General features: G+C 40.7%; 2 protein-coding genes, 1 long non-coding RNA gene, 1 other non-coding gene and 1 pseudogene across 9 annotated transcripts; 1 reads left to right on the top strand and 4 right to left on the bottom strand.

Annotated features, from left to right (window-relative positions):
• The first annotated feature begins 843 nt into the window (after positions 1-843).
• Positions 844-4,115, top strand: LOC127303756 (carotenoid 9,10(9',10')-cleavage dioxygenase-like; annotated as a pseudogene).
• Positions 4,116-4,863: 748 nt separating this feature from the next.
• Positions 4,864-6,923, bottom strand: LOC127300645 (iron-sulfur assembly protein IscA-like 2, mitochondrial). Its single transcript, XM_051330793.2, has 4 exons — positions 6,602-6,923; positions 6,044-6,174; positions 5,759-5,867; positions 4,864-5,114 (listed from the first exon to the last, which is right to left on the bottom strand). The coding sequence occupies exons 1-4, from the start codon at positions 6,788-6,790 to the stop codon at positions 5,052-5,054; spliced, it is 492 nt and encodes a 163-aa protein (XP_051186753.1). The 5' UTR covers positions 6,791-6,923; the 3' UTR covers positions 4,864-5,051.
• A 938-nt stretch (positions 6,924-7,861) lies between these two features.
• TRNAY-GUA (transfer RNA tyrosine (anticodon GUA)) lies at positions 7,862-7,948 on the bottom strand. Its single transcript is given in 2 exon segments — positions 7,862-7,897; positions 7,912-7,948. It is a non-coding gene; the product is annotated as a tRNA-Tyr (tRNA).
• Positions 7,949-10,173: 2,225 nt separating this feature from the next.
• On the bottom strand, positions 10,174-15,145 carry LOC127300642 (nucleobase-ascorbate transporter 2). Its single transcript, XM_051330785.2, has 14 exons — positions 14,634-15,145; positions 14,239-14,544; positions 14,055-14,152; positions 13,781-13,957; positions 13,555-13,655; positions 13,047-13,122; positions 12,270-12,514; positions 12,093-12,189; positions 11,913-11,999; positions 11,643-11,701; positions 11,469-11,560; positions 11,316-11,393; positions 10,995-11,155; positions 10,174-10,596 (listed from the first exon to the last, which is right to left on the bottom strand). Exons 2-14 carry the CDS (start codon positions 14,330-14,332, stop codon positions 10,384-10,386), a joined length of 1,578 nt encoding a protein of 525 aa, XP_051186745.1. The 5' UTR covers positions 14,333-14,544; positions 14,634-15,145; the 3' UTR covers positions 10,174-10,383.
• A 597-nt stretch (positions 15,146-15,742) lies between these two features.
• LOC139831059 (uncharacterized) lies at positions 15,743-21,578 on the bottom strand. 6 transcript variants are annotated; one of them, XR_011745285.1, is made up of 7 exons: positions 21,127-21,578; positions 20,362-20,461; positions 19,842-19,923; positions 19,226-19,363; positions 17,365-19,123; positions 16,694-17,229; positions 15,743-16,091 (listed from the first exon to the last, which is right to left on the bottom strand). It is a non-coding gene; the product is annotated as an uncharacterized lncRNA (long non-coding RNA). The 6 variants fall into 6 exon arrangements; XR_011745286.1 differs by having other exon boundaries at positions 16,701-17,229; XR_011745283.1 differs by lacking the exon at positions 15,743-16,091 and having other exon boundaries at positions 16,365-17,229; positions 21,127-21,166; positions 21,273-21,577.
• Positions 21,579-21,607: the final 29 nt, after the last annotated feature.

The following is a 21,607-nucleotide window of genomic DNA, read 5'->3' as shown; positions in this document are numbered from 1 at the left end:
GTGGGCAGTATATCATGATGTAACGGAGTTGCAAATCTGGAGTATCGTGATAAACGAGCTCCTAAAATCGTAGCTTTGTGAAACCGTGGAAAAAATGTACTTAATTATGAGTCTGCCAAACTTCAGTCTGTAAACAAAGTAGACACTGGTGACAATGCTTCCGATACCCAACTCAGAAAGTCCACGACTTTGTTTCTAACCTCCAAACAGAGTGCAGACAAGATGTCAATGCAACTCCAAGAAAAGCATCTCGAAACAGCTAATGCCATTTGAGTTGCAAGCCTCCATCAAGCGACGTCACCAAGTCGGTGCGTCGAATCAGATCCACCCATCAGAATTGTTGTTTAGATCAGCATACTATACACGGTAGGAGAGGGCTTGAGACTTCGTTCTGCACGCCCAGGTATATTCTACCTGTACCATATATTAGTGCCTTTTCTAGTGCCATCTACATTGAACAGCCACCAAGAATTGATCGGACTTTGAGAAGAAGGAAAATACTTATTAGAAACTTGGAATAGCAAGATAAGATCTCTGCTGGATGGACACATCATCTACTTCTAGTAGTCCTTCCGGGAACAAAGTTTTAGTTCGGCCGGCAGGTCTTGGCATCAGTGGAGCCTCCAAGTCAATGCTGCGATTTTAAATTGAATCAAGTGCTCATCCCTGGTGTCGTCACGTGGCTAAAATGCCTGAATACCACCAACAAGTATGAGCCCATTTCGGATATTCCAAGATGTTCAAGGCTTTTGGTACCCGTTGTCTCTACCCCCAATAGGTTTTACCGATGTGCTATAAATTGGGGACAAATCTCCTCATGCTTGCAGAAGGATTACACTTGTCACTTTCGAAATGTTGAGGAGTACATCGCCCCATGGCATTACACCTTCCCGTACCTACAAACCTGCTTTCTCTCTCAGTGCAAGAACTTCGTCCTCGTCTGTAACCTCAAATCCAAAGGTCATTCCATCCCCCACTTTCTTGGAAGTTTCAGCGGAAAATTTGAATTTTTTCCTCGTGAAATCTCTATGGTGCAAACAGGATTATGTTTGATCTTTTATCCTGAATGATCAGCAAACAAGAAATCTGACAGGGCCTCTTGGAATGAATTCCTTAAAAATTAATGTTCTCTTCTTTCCTTGCTTCAGAAATCTTTGTTCCAGGAGCTCCAAACGCAGCTTTCTTTCCGGATCGATGAAGCCTCAAAGGTGCTGAAGAATACGCCACAGATGCTTTTGGATGCAGTAGTTGACTCAACCTTCAAATTTAGCGATCAAACTCTGCACCCATCTGAGGTACTTCAGTCCAGGAAACTCCTCCATACCACTGCAATTTCCCATGTAGCAATTTTAGAATCAACAATCAAAAAAAAAAACTCAGCACTCAGCCATGCTTCTTTTCTTGCAAAATTAATGACTACTTGTGACAAGTTTGCAGAGCAACTTTGCACCAGTTGACGAGATAGGTGGACCCATAGAGATACTCCAGATCGAGGGAGAGATACCTGAAGATTTCCCAGAGGGCGTATACATCAGAAATGGTGAGCACCTGGTATCTTTTCAGATTACCGCAGTATTGAACATGTGCCGCAGAAGATTCAAAACAGAAAGCTAAGTGTCAGATAACAACAGGTTCCAATCCCCTCTTTGGCGCTCTCCACTCCACTGCGTCGGTCTTTGGAGAGTCCAGTGAAATATGGGTTGAGGGCGAGGGAATGCTCCATGCCGTCTACTTCACCAAGAGTTGTTCAGCTTCTTGGTCAGTCTCCTATGCCAACCGCTATGTGCAATCCGAAACATTGAAGATCGAACAAGCCCGTCAGAAGCCATGCTTCCTCCCTGCAATCGAAGGCGACTCTCCAGCCATCATCGTCGCCTACATTCTTAACTATGTAAGTGACACTGCAAACCAACATTGTATATGCTATTTCGCGGAAACCCTAACATGAAGTGAGTGGACATGCAATGCAGCTGAGGTTTGGCAAGGTGAACAAGAACATCAGCAACACCAATGTGTTTGAACATGCAGGTAGGGTGTACGCCGTTGCTGAGAGCCATCAGCCTCAGGAAATCTGCCTACGAAATCTTGAGACAGGCAATACCTGGGACATCGGCGGGAAATGGGATCGGCCCTTCACTGCTCACCCAAAGGTATGGACAGCCAGTAGACGTATGCTGCATTAGTTGCGTAGCTAGCAAAGAACCGATTTAAGCATGTATAGGCACAAAGCAGAACTTATTGTAAAAGGTACAAGTATTGATCATGTAACACACACTACTTTACATCTAAGTAATATCAGTTTGCTCGATGTTTCAGTGTTATCATTGTTCAGTCTTTTGGTTGCTTTAAGGCACTTTGTTCAAATGGCTGTAGGTAGCTCCTGGATCAGGAGAGCTTGTAATCTTTGGTTCAGATGCAAAGAGGCCTTTCCTAGTTGTTGGGGTTGTCTCAGGTAGTTTATTGTACTTCTTCCCTGTGCCATGCTTGAGATCAGATTATAACCACACTCATGTATTATTTGACTGCAGATGATGGAACCAAACTAAAACATAAAGTTGACGTCAAGCTGGACAGATCTACACTTTGTCATGACATAGGTGTTACGCTAAAGTATGTGAGTTTAAGAAACATCATTAGGTCCCCGCAACTTATTGGCTTCAGTGCATACTACTTATAACATACTAACTTGTTTACGGGAAATACTAGAAATATTAGACTTGTATAATCCAATAAACAACGAAAGCAATCAACAGATATTTTCCTCTTGATGTAGGTACAATATAATATTGGATTTACCTCTTACAATTGACATCGATAGACTCACTAAAGGCGGCCAGTAAGTATTTCAGATAAACTTATACTAACAAATAAGCAGCTTCCTTAATTTACAAAATCAAAATGAAATATTACCCCTTGCATAGGCTGATCGAATTTGAGAAGGGAAGTTATTCAAGAATTGGGGTTATGCCCCGCTATGGTGATGCAGAATCAGTTATGTGGTTCGACCTTGAACCATTATGCATGTTCCACCTTATCAACTGCTTCGAAGAGGGTGATGAGGTACATAGTATTCTCCTTTCCTTTCCTACCTTCAAGTTTTTCCAAATGCAAAATATTACGATGCAAATCTCATCCTTTCCTGGTGACTTAGGTTGTTGTCCAGGGCTTCCGTTCAGCTGACTCGATCATACCAGGGCCAAGACTAAACAAACAAGACATGGTGCCGGAAACATCAGAACTTACAGAACATGGCAAGACCAGGAAACACGAAATTGATGAGAAATTATTCTCTCGCTTATATGAATGGAGATTAAACCTGGAAACAAAGACTGTTTCAGGGGAATATTTGACTGGAACCAAGTGGTCTTTGGAATTCCCAATGATCCACAACAACTACACAGGCGTGCGTCACAATTATGCGTATGCACAAATAGTGGATTCTTTAACAAGATCTGGAGGCAATAGTGAAAAAGGTACTGCTAAAATCAAGCCGCAATTCACTAATTAACGGCATGGATATTGGGTGCATATGTCTAATTTTTATTTTTACAGTATTATGCATCATAGCTTGATTGATTCTTTAATTACATCTTGCAGTACTCCCAAAATATGGAAGTTTAGCAAAACTATGCCTGGAAGAGAGAGAGAATGTAACAGAGGTACATATAAATGAACTGTGTGCTTCAGTTAAGCTACTATTTAACAAAATGTCAGCACTCACGCTCATGTTGTAAACCAGACATCGGCCAAGGATCTAGTAAAGATGGAAATTCATCGGCTCGGTGAAGATCGGTTCTGCTCTGGAGCATCATTTGTTCCAAGAGTTGGTGGCACACATGAAGATGATGGGTGGATAATTTCTTTTGTACACGATGAAAAAACTAATACATCACAGGCAAGTTTTCATTGCAACACAGTATAGACACACCCTGATTCCTATACGAAATACAGGTCTAATTTTGAAGCTTATGTCTACAGGTGCACATTATTGACACGCAGAGATTTGAAGGTGCACCTGTTGCCAAAATAACATTGCCGCAAAGAGTACCTTATGGCTTTCATGGAACTTTCATTCACAGCAACACAAATGGACTGTGAATACTAAACCAGCATAAAACTGGACAGCTTAAAACTAATCGGTTGAATTGGGCTTTATTAAGTAGCATTTTTTTGTTCCTCGGATGCTGTATCATACAGTATTAGATGAACTGTTCATACATTTCCCCTACGTGAGTATGTTTGTAACTACCGGCAGCGTTGTAGATTATCTTATACAATTATTTGTAGAAACAATAGGAGACAGTGTTAGCTAATAAGCATGTGGCTGCAGTTCTAGCTCTCTCAGTTGTGCGCAATTTCCATAAAAGACAGAACCATCATAAATAATTTGGTGTACTAAAATAATCGAAGTCAATCTGCCACTATCTTAAAAAATAGTGTGCCAAATATCTATAATGCAACTAGATTTGCACTAACCTGTGAAGGAAATAGTCAACGTCATCACTGGAGCAGGTCATGGTCGCTCATAACAAGTTTGTAGAACCCAGGAGCTAACGGAAAAGCCATAACCTGGAGGATCTTGAGGGCAGCTGAAGCCTCGCCAACATAACATGTTGCTTGTAGGGTTGGAGAAGAGTAAAAGGGGTAGGCACAAGAGAAGGGGCTTGGGCAAAAGAATTCTTTATTGATATTCCAAAAAAACAAGTATTTTGGATCATATAGCTAGCATAACAAACTTGTGAAGGAAATCATAATATTATCTCTAAGAGATTTCTAAGGGCCACAGAAGTCCCGGACTTGGGCGTCAAACCTTAGGGAGGTCGGAGGCAACTAAGAATCTGGTGGCTCAGCCCATGCCTATGATGAGGATGCCACACATAACTAATATATTCTAGTAAATCAGTATGATACATATGATTCGAAAAATACAGCAGAAATAGCAGGGACTTATTTGGATTTATCAAAATATTGTAGACACTGAACAAATATAATTATAGTCTACAACATAGAGCTCTCACATGCTACCTCTCTTCAAGTTACTAGTCCTGAAATTATTTAACCATGAAGGAACTCTTGCAGCTGCACCCTCCAACCGCACTAGGATTGGTTGACACCTGCACATTGATAGTAGCGGTACAACTCCATAAATATATATCATAGAATTTCACTTACATACTACATCAATATAGAGCCATGACTGATAAGGACCTACGATTTCAATAACACACTGCCTAAAGAGCGTAAACAAGATCAGGTGTTCACCTGGCACAATGGCTCAGAAAAGTAGAATATGAAGTCTGAGTATCACTATTTAAGTGTCTACAAATATACAAAAGCACAAGCATGTAGAGTGATGAAAATGTCTGATCAACTTCAATAGACAGCCTGAATACTTTGCATTGTGTAAAATTAGCTAAATAGATTTCGGCACTATTTGAGCTGGGTCAAATGCCAGTAATAACGCTTTAAAGGTAAAACATGTCCAAGTCAGTACAATATTTATTTTTAATCATACATTGGCGGTCGATTAGCTAATTCAATGATGTAGTTCTATTGGAAAAATAAATATCTACCACGCTTAATTATGTAAAAGACGTCAGACATGTAAACTGAAAGTTCAGAAAGGTGAATGATCGTCTAAACAACATGACAACTAACAACTCTACAGTGTAGATCAATTGTTAGGACAACTGGGTGGTTTTAAGTAGTATTCCAAATTCAGATACAGGGTGAGACATGAATGAAGCTCAAAACTTACCACGAAAGCCGAGCGTATCAATTCCTCTACGTAATCCACAGTGGAACCTTTCACGAAGTCGTACGAGACATTGTCGACAACCAACTTAACGCCATTCTTCTCGAAGACTCTGCGGTTAAAATAAATTCAAACAAGGCATTTTAGTGTAGGATTGTCAAAATTATGGTAGTTAAGATCGATGCTTCATTGCTTCCCAAGAAATCAATTCTGAGATTCAATCTCTTGTCATAAAAAGTACTGTGAACAAACAAAGTGAAAGCCTCAATCAGAAGCATGGCCACTAACCTGTCATCTGCATTTTTCTTGTTATCAAGTACGAAGGTGTATTGGAATCCAGAACACCCGCCAGCTTCAACGCTCAAGCGCAACATGTTACCCTCAGCAGATGGTTCATTAGCGTGCAACTCCTTCAGTCTCTGCAGCGAGCTAATTCCATTATCACACACTGTACATGATAAACTAATTTGCAGAAGTAAAACACATAACACAAACAGTATCAAAAGTGACACATTTTCTTATAATAACAGTATTTGTGTAAACATGCACACTATATCTATACGATCTGTATTACCTAGCATATATAGAATTCGAACAGCTCAAAGATTGTCCTTACATAAATGATAAAATCCGTATTTAAAGTTTCAAACCACCTAAGTTTCTACAGTAATTATACAGCTGAGGGACAATGTAAACAGAATCTAGAGTCGAATCTTAACCAGAAAATGGCAAGCCCTCGTTACAAAATCCTAAAAATTGATCCCCAAATTTATGGAAAGACAAATATCCCTCGAAGCAGTTAAAAATGGAATTGCAAAAACGGAGATGTGGAGGGAGGGAACCTACACGGACGCAGCTATCCGTCATGCTGACGGCCTCCGGCTCCGCCGGCGTCGGCGTCTCGGTGGCGGTGGCGGCGGCGGCAGTTTGGTGGGAGGACGCGGAGTAGGAGGCGGCGAGAAGGTGGTTGGCGCGGATGCGGCTGGTAAGTAATAGCGCGAGGCGGCGTAGCAGTGGGGGGCTCGCCGTGGCCATCGCCGTCGGTGGGCGCCGGCGTTAAGCGGCGCGCCTCCGGTGGAATTGGGGAACACGGGAGAAGAGAAGGAAGCTGACGATTTCCTGGGGTGCGTGGGCTCCACGCGTAGTTCCCGCTCCCACGTTCTGCGTGCTCCAAAGTTCCGAATTTTGCATCTTCTAACTATTAATTTCTCGGGGGATTTTATAATTTACCACACTTTTTTTTGCGCTTCTATCATTTGCCATTTTATGTGTCGTGGTGGTCATGTGGCAAATAATAGACACTTTAAAAAAAAGTGTGGCAAATCATAAAATATCTCTAATTTCTTCTTTTTTTTCGTAAATGCTAAGTATACATCTTGCCCACAAAAAAACACATTGCGTATTGATGACAATTGTCTACCTAGGTAAACTTCAAGTTAAACAATCTCGGTCTCCTATCCTCTTAAAGAAAAAAAAAAAACTACCGAAAAAGTTTTCTAGAGGCGATCCTGAAACCTTTCCGCTCCGATATAGAGTTGGCTGTGGAACTGATGTGGAGTGTGTGGAGTGTTCAATCCATCATTCATGTAACAAATCTAGTGGATTGTTTAGAAGATGGTAGTGGTACGACTCCTTAGTAGTTGCATTGATGCTCAAATAATATCCGGAGGGACAATTGTGATTTCTGCATATATGCAATCCAGGTGTCTATCTTGGCGACACCCGGTGGTCGCACCATACCTAAGAAAGAGAAGCATAGGGTATTAAGAGATGAGTGCCTACATCGGGTCGATAAAGCACTAGCCGCAGATGTTTTTCTTGCTCCACATATGACGGTCATATTCATCCTTCTTCTCCAATTACTCCTTCAGCGACAACAGGGCATGCAGGGTCTTTGCGAAAAATGTGTACATGCACAGCATTCTAGGTTCTTATATCTGAAAAAATAAATTTATATCACGAAGAAATTATTGGATCGAATGAATCAATACAGCTATTTTGAGGCTGGAAACCTTTTTTTTAGGAAATGTTAGAAACATGTTTATTACGAGGGAACGGGGGCACATTAGCAGTCAAATGATTTGCGAAAAATAAATAAAAAAGTATTCCGACCTACCGGATTCGAACCAGTGACCTAAGGATTTATCTGCAACATACTACAGTCCTCCGCTCTACCAACTGAGCTAAGGTCGGTTTACGATTCAAATTCCAACACAGCATATATACCATCATAAAGCTAATCGAAGGCATGTACTCCCACTTTTGCTGGACAATGTGGCATTATCATGTGCTAAAAACCTTCATGATTTGTGCCTTACATACGAAGTCATATAGTGAATAATGAATTGGGAGTAATCTGTTGTAGTCGAATTCAAGGGAACACAAGCGATCGTAATTGAGTACCAATTAAATCTAGCTCTACCAAAGAGGACAGGGCAGGGAGTACCAATGGCGTATGGCGCAAAGCAGGGCCAACCTATATGCGTATCAAGAGCCTCAGGAACAGCAGCAGTAGAATCCTCCTGAGCAGACCAGGATCTTTTCACGACAGAGGCTAAGATCTGATGCCCCGAAGCCTGACCAGATTCAGACTCCTCATGTTAGCCTGGACATCTAAAATTTCCAGGCTTCGCATTATATTAGCTTACAAAATCGTTATATCTCGTTTGAAACTGAGACTAGTTTGTTAAAATGTTACCAAACTGTTCCGTACCAATCCATACATCCATACGTTGGCCTCTGGTGATGGCGGTCCAAATTTGTGTCTCGGATGCATCTCGACAGACACTGCACGGTCGTGATCTGACTCGATGCTAGGGGTCAACTGTCAAATAAGATCCCACCTAAATCTCACTTGTAGTACATTTTGTATTTTCTAGTATAAATTTTGATAGAAAACTTTGACTAGAAAAGGCAAAGTACACAAAAAGTGAGATCCTACGGGGATCCCACCTTGACACCTTACTCGATGCATCTTCTCAGCGGCGCGCCAGTACTAGCGAGACGACATCGCTTCGGCAGTCTACACCACGTTAATGGCGAAGCCTCGCCTGCCGAACGGGCGCCGCCTATTTCTGCCAATGAAACTAATGCCATTGCCAAGCGTGTCGCCCTCGAGAGCCTCCAGCGTATAAAAGAGGGACGCACGTTGGGCTGCCTCATCCCCTCCTCACAACCCTAGCTGGCTTCCTCATCCCATCCTCACAACCCTAGCTTCTGCACAACCTCCACTATAGCACCGTCCCCACCTCCTCTCTCGCAATCCCTACGAGCGAATCCATAGCAGGTCCAAGTGGCTGGCGTGGTGGTCGAGGATGCGGGCTAAAGGTTCGTTCCGAGCTAATGGTTTGCTCTTCTCAGTACTAAGAAAAGGCCTATAGCCATAAAGGTTACTACCGCCGCGCCAACTTTTAGGTACGCCGATGCTATGCCGAAATACCACCAGCGTACCACAAATTTGGTTCGTCGGGGGCTAATGGTCGACCAGGTTCGGGCTAATGGTCCAATTTCTCCTCCTCTTTCTTCACCTTCTCCCTCTAGAGCCCCATATTCTCCTTCCCATCCGGGTCCAAGACGACGAGCTCGAGCTTCTCCCTCGAACGATGGTGGAAAAGCTCCCCTCCGACAACGACAGCCACCTTCTTCCCGGCGACGACGACCATCTCCTCTCCGGCGCCCCTTCCTCCAGTGACGACGATCGTCTCCTTTCCAGCGGCCCTTCCGCTTGGCCCCCACAACCACGTTGCCCACGGTTCCTGAGCAACGACCAAATCTCTATCTAGATCCTTTTTTTTTGAATTCTGAAAAATATTACCGCCGATGCACACCAGCCTAGTGCGCCGGTGATAAGTCGTATTACCGCTGGTGCGCGACGATAAGCCATTTACCATCGGCATGTTTCCACCGACGGGCTTTGGTGCGCCGGGATAAGCTAAATAGGTGCGTCGTTGATAGTCTGTTTCCTAGTAGTGTCTTATCATCAATATGCGGTGTTTCATCAATTTGATGTCTCTTTGAGATCCATGGCAAGGTTGTCAGCATACCGTGCGTGGAGGATGCGGCCATCATACCGCTATTGTCAACGTATTGTGCAGGGAGGGTGCGCGCATCACGCCGTTGTCATCACCAACCATGCGAGGAGAATGGCATGCTGATTAGCCAGACGCTCAAGAATATATGGCAACAATTAGTTTAGTTTTTGTAATTATGATTTTTTTATTTTTCTTTCTTTGAAGTTGCACGGGACTCTTCGTTAATTAGCGACCATTTTTAAGTGGTTGCAGTGTAATACTCCGTATAAGGTAATAAAAAGGGAATTTGTTATCTTAGAGAAATGAAAATTGCTATTTGTATGTTCCTTGGGTCGTGTAGAGACTGCCAGATAAGAAGCTTCCTAATTTTCTAAAGCAAATCTAGGATTGCATAGAGCAAATTCAAAATTCTTGATTTCAAAAACTAAGGTCTATGTACAATCGACAACTGGAAGGAAAATTCCTCCATCCTTGCTACTAAGTTAAGCGGCATCCTCATTTTATCTTCTCTTTGGCAGACGACACTGCAAATCTGGAATGCAACGATTGCTTCCTTTGGTGCTTTGAATGCATTACGTGTTCCTTGGAAGCTTCTGCTCAAGATGGTGGGAAGAACCTGTTGAGATTGAACGGCAGGGTGTAGAACTCTTCGTTCCTGCTGTCCCCTCGGTATGTCCGGAACCGCGCCCACCATGACATCCCCCTGTCCTTTGCCGCATCTCTGACATCGAGCGTGTTGTCAAGGAGTACAGCAATAATAAGAGCGACAGTTGGGGGCGACGCGAAGATGGTGTTGATGTAGTCGTTGAACTGCATTAAGGAACAGGGATGATAAATTTCAATCTCAGCTAATGATAAAGGATGCTAAATAGGACCACTGCATAGAGATAACAAGATAAAACCTTTTTACATTAGACTCATGAACTTTGTGCAATGTTGCTTTTGTGCAAGCTAGTTGCTGGTAAAGTAAGACCGAAAAAAATACTAAATTGTGCGATTTCAAATACCACAACTTTTTGCCATCACTTAAGATTGTCTTATGCATTGTGATAGATACTAGATTTTGTTTTTGATTGTCAATTTGAATTCAAATTGTGACAGTAGACTTGTGGGAGGCCATGCTAAAAAAATGAGGTGAAAGGGATCCTGGGGATAAAACACAATTAACTCCAAAACTTGTAAAATTGAAATGTAAGATAGTGACGAACCCATTCAGCCTTTGTGTGTGCTGGGCCTGACCGAGAACTCGTCATATACCGAGAAAAGTATTCCGGTATAGATAAGCCAAGAAAGAGTGAAACACCAACAATGAAGAGGTTTCGCATAGAGTTCATGTTGGTGAACTGCAGAAAGGATAGCCCCACGGCCGCTGGAGACACAACAAAGAGAAAAATCAGTTGTACAGTCAAAACTATGAGAACTAAAAAAAACTACTTCCTCTGTTCAAAATTATAAGATGTTTGGGAAGGCCAATTTGGAACGGAGGTAGTAAAAGAAACATCTTTCACTTCATCTGTTAGGATACTTACCAATAATGCCAAACATAACGCAGTATATAGCAGCGAATATTGTGAAAGGAATGGATGCAAAAAGTGCTCCGAATTTTCCTACAATCATGACAGGTTCAGATATCTGGGAAATCTAACGTGAACTTGTGTTCCTGGCTAGAAAAAAAATGTTACCTAGTATGGAGAAGAAGATCATGAAACCAGCAGAAATCTGTATCACTCTCCTGCTACCAATCCTTGTAGATCCTAGAAGACCAACATTCTCACTGCATTGCATCCAATGTTTCTGCATAATATTAGGCATGCCACTACAGAACAATCTGTGAATGCAAACTCAGATGCACTTACATAGATACAGTAGAGCCAGTCCCAGTGCCGAATAGCCCATCCAGTAGGGTACCAATTCCCTGTATGCACAAATATTTGAGCAGAAAGAGAAACATTACTCAGTCAAACATCATGCATTATGAAGTCTCATTCCACTTCAAAAAACATCAGCAGTGATTAACTGATTATTGAAAATCTGTGAAACTGTAAACAATTCACTGATAATTCTATTTGATATTCATGGGACATATTGACAGCTCTATAAGAGGCTAGAAGAATATAACCACTAACCTGCCATCCGATACCTCTACTCAGAACATATGCTGGTGGGGGTGTCGCACTTGCCAACCGGGCAGCAGCCTTGAATGCGCCAGTTGTCTGAAGAACTCAAATAGTTTCAACAAATTCAGAGGGATAAAAGATTTATTGAGTAAAATAAACATCATGTCTTCCACGAGGATGTCATGGTACCTCTATAAGCGACACCATTACTGCGGCCATCATGCCAAATGCATGGTCTGCATTGAATGTTGGTGGGCCCCATTGCAATGGGTATGGAATGCTTATCCTTATGAGAGTAAAAATATTATCTGAGAGATATATAAATATGGATGTGAAAAATGAACAAGTACATGCCAGTTTACAAACCATAACGCGGAAGAGATGAGGTTGGAACGGTCTGTCTGACAACTGATCTGGGTGACAAGTGCAGTATGCTTGTATGCACCACTTGCTGTTAGAATGTGGGCATAGACCCAGACAAGAGCGATGCACACTAGCATTGAGAACCTCTCCATAATCGGAACATGCCGAACATGTACATGCTTGAGATATTGGGAAAGAGCAACAAATAGGATGAGCATCGGCAGACCAATCTCCACGCAGCTCCCAATCTGAATGTTGTTGCTGAATTAGCTCATGAACTCAGTATAGTGCAACATAAATACCATGGTGATAGATGTTTTTCACAGATAAAGAAAAATGGTCAAGGTCTTTGAAGATTTTGCCTCAGTAAAGATGAATAGTTGATGTATAATAGATGCCATTTAACTTTTGAAGTGTACAGGCAAACTCAAATACAGGTACATATTTTCAGTGCATTAAAGATTACTCCAGGAACCTTTTAAAATATTCGAAACCAGAAATAAATGGTTTGGTACTACGTGCAACATGACATGCGTAACAATCAATTCAAATTGTCTATCGGTGAGTGTTAAACGGTAATCCATGCTCCAAATAAACTTTGATAAATCAAAAGTTGTATCACCAAATAGTACGATAGGCCATGCAGCTCAGAAAACGTTTAAAATGGTAAGGCAACATAAGATTTTCTGGGGTCACATTCTTCAGAGTAATGTGTTCTAAACATCGAGGTGGCAGATATTCTTTTGTACAGAGAAAAAGTAAGTCCACTAGAGCTTTTACCATTGGGAATCCTCTCTCGAAAAGGCCAAGTCCCACCAATGAAACCACTGGAACCATCCCAAGTGGGCTAAAGAACCTGCAACATGCACATCCTACTGTTAATATTCTTATTCTTGTCGTCGATGAGAAGATAGTATCCATGTTCCAGCAACTTTTGGATATATTGCCCACCTTTCGATTAACATATCAGCATATTGACTTTACCTAAAGTGATGCCCACCATTCAAACTGATGGACACATAAAGTGGATGGATAATGCAGGGGCTAGGACAGTATATTAAAAATCAATAAAATTATTTATATATTGCATAGGTGGTCCAGCATATGAACACGTGTAAACATGTCATGTTAACGCACAAGAAATTTAATGAAATAATCTGCCTGGTGCAGTACATGATTTTAACACACTACTCGAATTCTGACACAAGTCAAGAAAAAATTGTATGAACTTTTGGACTGAAAAATCCATCATACATAAGTTAAGGAAAGAAGTGAGAACTCCTTATACCTAGAGCATATTGCCCACAGCTGGCTATAGCCAAGAATTATCTGAATGCTTGACGAGACTATCAATGCCCCCTGTATGGCTCTCATTGTCTGCACGAACCTCTGGAGACAGATAAGAACAGAAACTGAATAAGTTACATGAATATTTGCATTTGTGTGATGGCGCATTAGGCCATGGATCTTTTTGTAAGATAACAGAAAATGTAGAAAAATTACTGCATACTTACAGTATGGCCATCAGCTATTTGCGTGAGCGAGCGATCATGGATTATGGAGAGGACCGGAACAATATATGCATATGAACCGCCAATGACAGTGGGAAGGCGAGTGCCGAATAGTGTCTGGAGCAGTGTATTTATCCCAGTGACAAATAGCAGTGTTTGAACCACTTTTGCCTTGTCACGCTTTGAGAATCAGCCAAACATTTTTCAGTCAGAATAGGTTGTACCAAACTAACCAATGAGTCTAACAACATGGAAACACCAAGGACGAGATTCTCACATCATTTCCACCCATAAGAGGAACCAACATTGTGGGGATCATCACAGCAGTGCCCAAGGACAGTATGTAATGCTGAAATCCCAAAGCAATTGCCTCCCCTGCAACACCAACAAAAGTTGAAGATTAGCAATACATGTAACTGGATAAAATATACCAAACACTTGAGAGATGAGATGACACAGACCCCAAGAAGGATTAGAGTCTATGCAGTACTCAAACCCCTGCAGCTGATCCATGGGTGGATGATGGACCATATCCTCAGGCTTCACCTCAGCCATTTCTCAATCGAACCCTTCCTCTGCTCAAGGGGAAAAATCTTTTCGCTTGGTTGATTGAAAAGGTGGGGAAAGGCAGCAAAGGTGCTCAAGAACTCCTCAGAATAATTGCTAGAGTGTAAAGCAGGGGCAAGATGGAAACAAAAGGGTAAGCAGATCGAGCAGACGAATGCTCTTAAGCTCCCAAATATGTGTGCCTGAAACCCTCTATCAATCTGCAGAGAGAACAGTAATTATCTTGAGCTACCGATTCCTCGATTAGTAGCACAGCAAGACTGACCAAATCGGTAATCGAGCAGAGTACCTGGGACAGATGCCACCTTTCTGCTCCTAAAGAAATCTTGAGCGGCGGACCATCAATCGCAGACAAAGAGCTCAAAGATTGCAAGAACCAAGGCACAAATCGACCTGGCAAACCCCAGGGAGCTACAAAACCAGGGGCAATGCGGCAGATAAACGGCGAGCTAGAGTGACGCTCAGATGGAGCGGGGGGACACGAACGTGAGCAGCCGCAAAATTCGCCGAGGAGGACGAAAGCAAACAAAGGCGGTTCTGATGCTGCTGCTAACGTGCTTTACTAGTGATGTGGGATGTATCAAAGAAGAAGAAAGGAAAAAAGATGGAAAAGGTCAAAAGAGGCAGCCATAAAAAGGCGCAGAGCGAGTGCGAGGGATGAGTGTGCGCATCTGCTCTCTCTCTCTCTCTCAGTTCTCACTCTGCATCATGTCCCCTCTCTCACACTCTCGCTAGGAAACTTCCCCATGGTTAATGTGCCACTGAAGTGCTGTGGAGGGATTAGAAACGGCTATGGGGATGGATTAGACCGTTATAATTCAATTTCTGGCCTCGACTCAGAAGATTAAAACAGAAGAGGGCGCGTCGGGGTGCGTGCGCAGTAAATTTTGGTTGGTGGAAGGCTGCGCAGAATGTCGGATTTGTCGCCCTGCGTTTATGTTTTTCAGTGTGACGTTATCTTCACATTCAGAGAACACAGGTACAGTCTGATTCCCATTTTGCCAGGGGACAGGGACGTATCGTTTTTTTTAATGGGGACGAATCTTTTGTTAACGCCGTTTGATTGTGTTAAATTAGATACATGTGCCATTTTTTATCATGAGAAAAACTACGCTTAGAACATACACTTGCAACATAGTGCCAGGTCGGACGATACTTTTATTTGGCTTTTGCCACTTTGAACTAGATGTCCCATATACTTCAGTTTAACACATTTTAGCAGACCACTCCACGGAAATCTTCGCAATGGTCCGGTGACCATGTTGATTTCATATATACTAGATTTAGATGTGCGCCTTGGCGCACGATCCCGTAGAATTTGTGTCGGTTTACATTTTATATAAGGACAAAAAATTTAGGGGTGAAAATAATAATACATTTTTACGTTAAAAAACAAAGTCAATAAGATAAAATTTGGATAAATCACATATATTATGAATGGAGTAGCAAACTCTTATATACAATCAGGAAAATAGGATAATATATTTTGATAACTAACGCTCAAGGTTCTATCAAAACTCGGGAGTAATAGAAGTGTACAAGGAACATCTACAGAAACATGCACCTAAGTTGCCTGGCCATTGTTGCAGCATGGTCTATGGAGGCATGACAGAAATCACTAAACTAAAGTACCACTTGGGTATGCAAGGCCAGGCTAAAAAACATCGTTTTAGGTTTCAGTTGATAGTGATAAACATAAGAAGAATTGACTGGCACTTGGCAATTGATGATAAAAACCTGATCTTCTCTGCATAAATAACAAGAAAAATTACACATAAGAGAAATAAAATGAATAAGTATACCAAGGCACTTAACTAATCACACATAGCTATAGCAGGCACAAAAAGGCAACCAAACTCAAAAAGTAAACCATAATACAAAGTGTAATGCCATAATGTAGTACGGTGCACATGGTATATGTAAATCTTGAATCTTTGGGATATTCAAATTGTAAGAAAATAAAGTGGTCAACTAATATTGTGTAACTTATTTTAGAAGTTAGATGGACAGAAAACACGGGTGAAGAGAACATTGTACTTGTTGGACCAACATTTCTATACAGTGGAATAAAATGCTGCAAAGTTGAGAACTTCATATAACCTAAAACTATGTGTTTCTCTTCTGAGTGATTTCATCGCACAATTAAACTGTGAGCTATGTAACCCTGACAAACCACACATGGCACATGCAGCAACCCTTCTGTGCCATCCATCCATGTGCACAAGCCCTAAGCCCAAGCAAAATAACCCGTAATCGAAGGAAATATATATGACCAAGAGATAAAACCTAACTTTTTCAAGAAAATACAATAGAAAACAAAACACATGCTACTTGTCCTCTTGATACAACCTCGGACCTTGGGTAACAATGCCGCCCCTCCTCCCGATACCATAGTCCATAGCTCTAAGGTGCGCAAATATATAATGAAGGAAAATAGGAACACGGGCTAGAAGAAATATCTACGACATTACATTTTATTGCTCTATATCACAAACTAATGTTTGTCCAATTACATAAAATCTTCAAAACCTATGGCACCAACATTCGAACATGCAGCTAGGGTCCTTGGATCATTCAAATACTTGATTCACCTTACAAACCTCTCCCAGTCTGGAAGGATGCATAAAAAACATTATTAGCTAATTGGTTATCAAATATTTTCAACACATCTTGAACTGTCACAATTTTCTTTCCCTGGAATGTGAATGGAGAATCAATAGAAGCAATGGAAATTGTAAACACTCAATATGAAATGCTCCAAAGATCTCTATTAAGATACTTAATTCATGTATTCATTGGGAGGGTCCACATCAAAGAGGGATCTCATTGTGTTGATAGCTGAACCAGGGAAAGGTTGGAGACACCAATAGTGGCCGAAATGACATCTAGGTAAATCATATGGAATAACATAGATCAGCAAAAGTAAATGCTAATAGTAAAGATCATGGTAAGCAATGGCTCACAGAAAACGGTCACATGCCGAACAGAAACTACCAAGCAATTGTTGTAAGATATCGTACCTCCTTTGAGAAGAAACCACCACGAGATGGTCCAAGTTTGACACCAGCCTTCAACAACCTCACAGTTCCAATTGATTGAGTCATCTTGATCTGAATCATAGTACATAGGAAACTGCTCCAACAGTAAACATTGCAGAAACTACAGAATGTTAAACATCACTTTGGTAAAAAGATATCCTCCTTTCATACTCAGGGCACAGAAAATGCACATTTTTCACATAGCTTCCGTCATATTATTCTACTGTATCTAAGCAGATGAAAGAATAATAAATCAAATCTGGAAATTAACCATTGACAATATTTTTTCTCTATTATTGTACATAGAAGTATAGTCTCTATTCTTGTACATACAAGTCTAGTCTATAATAAATCTTTTGTTCATACATGTGAAGGGTGACCGCCTTTATTTGACACAGGGAAAAATAGAAGATCCTTATAGCTTAGTCCTGAACTAATGTGCGTCACCACACATGTCCCCACTCAGAAGGTAGGATACAAATTCCTTGTGATCCTCTAAGCTCTAAAAATAACAGTGAACAACCATAGTAAGTCAGTTACTACACAAGCTTACTATGAAAATTTGATGACCAAACATGAGGCATCTCACCTATCGAACCATGTTCACTTAGGTCGGTGTCTTCATATGGGGAAACATTTAATGACAGTAATCTAAGACATATTAGTTGTCGACTTTCCAAATTTTCACTAGCCTGCGAACATCTGAGATTTCACACTTTTTATATGTTAAGAGTCAAATATAAGCACAAGATTAACATAGGACTACCCTGTGTAGGTTCAAGTTCGATATATCTGATTGGAATTTTAAACCAAGGATTAATAACATCACCTCCTGTAGCTCCTATGACAGGCTATGTGACTTTCTCATTAACCACTTCACACATGCTAGCATTGTGCTAAACTATCTATTGAATAAAATGAAGTGATGTTTATCATACTTGTCAAAGGCCTCTATTTTACATGGAAGACATTTAATGACAGTAACCCAAGACATAGCAGTTCTTGACTTCCCAAATTTTCACTAACCTGCGAACATCTCAGATTTCAAACTTTTTATATATTTTGAGTCAAATATAAGCACAGGGTTACCTTAGGACTACCCTGTGTAGGTTCAAGTTTGATATATCTGATTGGAATTTTAAACCAAGAATTAATAACTAAAGCTCCTGAAACTCCTATGACAGGCTACTTGCTTGTTAACCACTTCACAGATGCTAGAAATGTGCTAAACTATCTATCTATTCAATAAAATGAAGCAATGTTTTTCTTACTTGTCGACAGTCTTCCAAATGCCGCTATACTCTGCAGATTTAGTAATCAAGAGTGCAATGTTGTTACGTGAATAGAAATAATTCAATTGGTTTGATACTCTCTTATGATGGTGCTTTATTAGACATGAATGAAATGAGGAAACACAAGAAGGAAAAAAATAGGGCCATACATACTGCCCAGCATGCTGTCTAATGCTCACATGACATGGTTTGATAGGTTGCACGCGTCCTGGGCACTCTGTTTTCTTGGCAGCAAGTGCTCTGTTTTTCCTTCTTGAGTTTCCTCGGCATAATATACAACCTCGGCATGGAAATAATACAGCATGAGGCTTCAACTGTGTATGTGAGCACTCAGCTGTTGTTTAAAACTGTCAAGATCGATGAGCTCAACAGTTATTTCAGCACTGATCAAAGCAATGCTCTAGTTTGGAAGGGAATTGCTATGAATTACAGGGATGTCTTTTTCCAACCTGGAGGCAAAGGACAGCGACAAAATTTAATCATCCCCGTATGTGTATAACAGAGGAAAGCATCAACACCAAGTTAGATCCTGCATAGGAAGCGCAACTCACCTATTTATGCAGGAGGGCAGCAAAACCAATGTCAGCTGGCAACAACTCTATAACTCATGAAGAAATCTGTCATCTCCCGCGCCAATCTCGTATGTACTTATGCACATGAACATACCATGAATGAGGAACATTTTCTTTCTGTTTGAATTACAGCAAAAATTGAAAAATTCAGAAGAGAAAATTATCCATTTGTGCAAATCAAGGAAAGAAATTCATAAACTTCAAGCACATGTTGAATAGATGCATAATTCTTCTCGTGCAAAAAGTTTTTGGCTGATGAATTCCAAATTCCACGTAAACTGGAGTTGTAGTAGATAGAAAAACAAACTATGTACTATTTCAGGCTTCTACACAACAACATGCCTTTGCTGCATGAAGGTTGCTGGAAATGGCACTATTTTTCAAGTTTTGGTTGGATTACCTGATAATATAGCCTATTATATAACATAATTTGAAAACCAGAATAAGTATTAAGAACAACTATCAAATTCATCTGTAGCGAGCAGAACATCAAGGAAAACTGCAATTTTCATGTAAACAGTGACCTTCCTTCTCATACTAAAAAACAGAACATGGATAAATACCATAAAGGCTGAATACAAATTTGAAAGAATACCATTTCAGCTACTTTGTTCAGCACGACATCACCCAATGAGTTCCCACATTGAAGAATCATGGCATCTTCAAGAAAAACCCCGCTGAAAAGATACAAAAGGCAAGTCCATCAGTACATTAATCAAGTACATCACTGAGAGTGATGCACATATAATCTGAATAATGAGTTCTTTAGCCCATGGCTAGAGAAATATCCAAAGCTAAACGAAAAAACCCAATTCCACAATACCTAGTGCTATCTCCTTCAGAGTCAATAACCTCAAATACTTGTGCGATTTGACTCGATCAATATGACCAGAAACGAAAAATATGACCAGAAACGAAAAATAGTAATAAGTAAGCTGCATAACTGAGGGAAGATATCCATATAAGAAAAATAATACTTCCCACATACAAATGAAGCTGTAAGCCACTATTTTCTGCAGCTAGCTTTTAACCATGACCCGCTTCTTAAAATATGATATGCAAAAAGCTAAACATGGGCCTAAACATGGTTTCCATGGGGTTTGATATAAACTAACCAGTAGATATGCTTCTACAACTTCTCTCCGAAGAATGCACTTTGGTACTCAAGCCACACTTTTGCAGTAACACCTTCAGGCTATAAATAAAATTTCAAAGCTGCAAAAAAGCACATAGATAACTGAGTCAATAGGCAGAATATCTGAGCTCAAGATTGTATGGTTGAAGAAGTGACTTTTCTTGTTGATTTTGATCTTGGAAACTACCTATTTAAACGATTTTCACATTCAGCTTCATCTTGTAATATTATCTCATGAATATCGTTGTGAACGAAAAATTTCTTGCCATTATCATTTTATGGGGATCTGAGGATTGATTCTTCATGCTTCTGACCCCGACAGAGCATTCTCTCAAATATACAGTAAGCATCAAATTTATATAAAAGTAACATCATTGTTTAAATATCTCAACTGAACCCAAATACAAAAGCATACACTTTCAATCCCCTTTAGATCTCAAACATACAATATACATAGAAAATCCCAAGCATGAGACATCTGAACTTTTAATCATTACTTTATAAATGAGATAAATGACTAAATGAGGTATATTTACAGAGCTGCAAGCAAAACCATCAAATGCTTTCATAAACCTGCATTTCCATGTTTACACTAAATTAAGTCAGGTGCAAAATGTGCATTTCTTATAAATTCAGAGTTGCTTTTGAGGCAATATAAATAGAGCACCATGACAGTACAGATGGGGAAAGGAGCAGCACACAAGACCGGTGTAAAGTTGCCGGCGAACAAGATTAAATTGATTACCTTCGCTTCGACCATGACCTCGCCAACGATTTGTCCAAACCTACATTTTCAATCCCCTTCAGATCTCAAACTTGTATTATACACATAAAATACCAAGCATGAGACATCTGAATTTTAATCATTAGCTTACAAATGAGATAAATTACCAAATGAGGTATATTTTCAGAGCTGCGAGCAAAACTATCAGATGCTTCCATAAACCTGCATTTGCATCTTTACACTAAATTAAGTTAGATGCAAAATGTGCATTTCTTATAAACTCTAAGTTGCTTTTTAGGCAATATAAACAGAGCACCAGGACAACATAGAGTGGGAAAGGAGCAGCACACACTACTGGTGTAAATTTGAGCAGCCCACAAAATTGAATTGATTACATTCACGTCAACCATGATCTCGCCAGCGGTTTGCGCGAACTGTAGTTCCCTTGCCCCTACCGGCTGCCGCTGACTCGCATGTGCTCCGCCCATCGTCCGCACTTCAA

Source organism: Lolium perenne, chromosome 5 (assembly GCF_019359855.2).
Source record: "Lolium perenne isolate Kyuss_39 chromosome 5, Kyuss_2.0, whole genome shotgun sequence".
Taxonomy (NCBI): Eukaryota; Viridiplantae; Streptophyta; class Magnoliopsida; order Poales; family Poaceae; genus Lolium; species Lolium perenne.
Note: the sequence above shows the minus strand (reverse complement) of the source record. Positions and strands in the feature narration are given on the sequence as shown.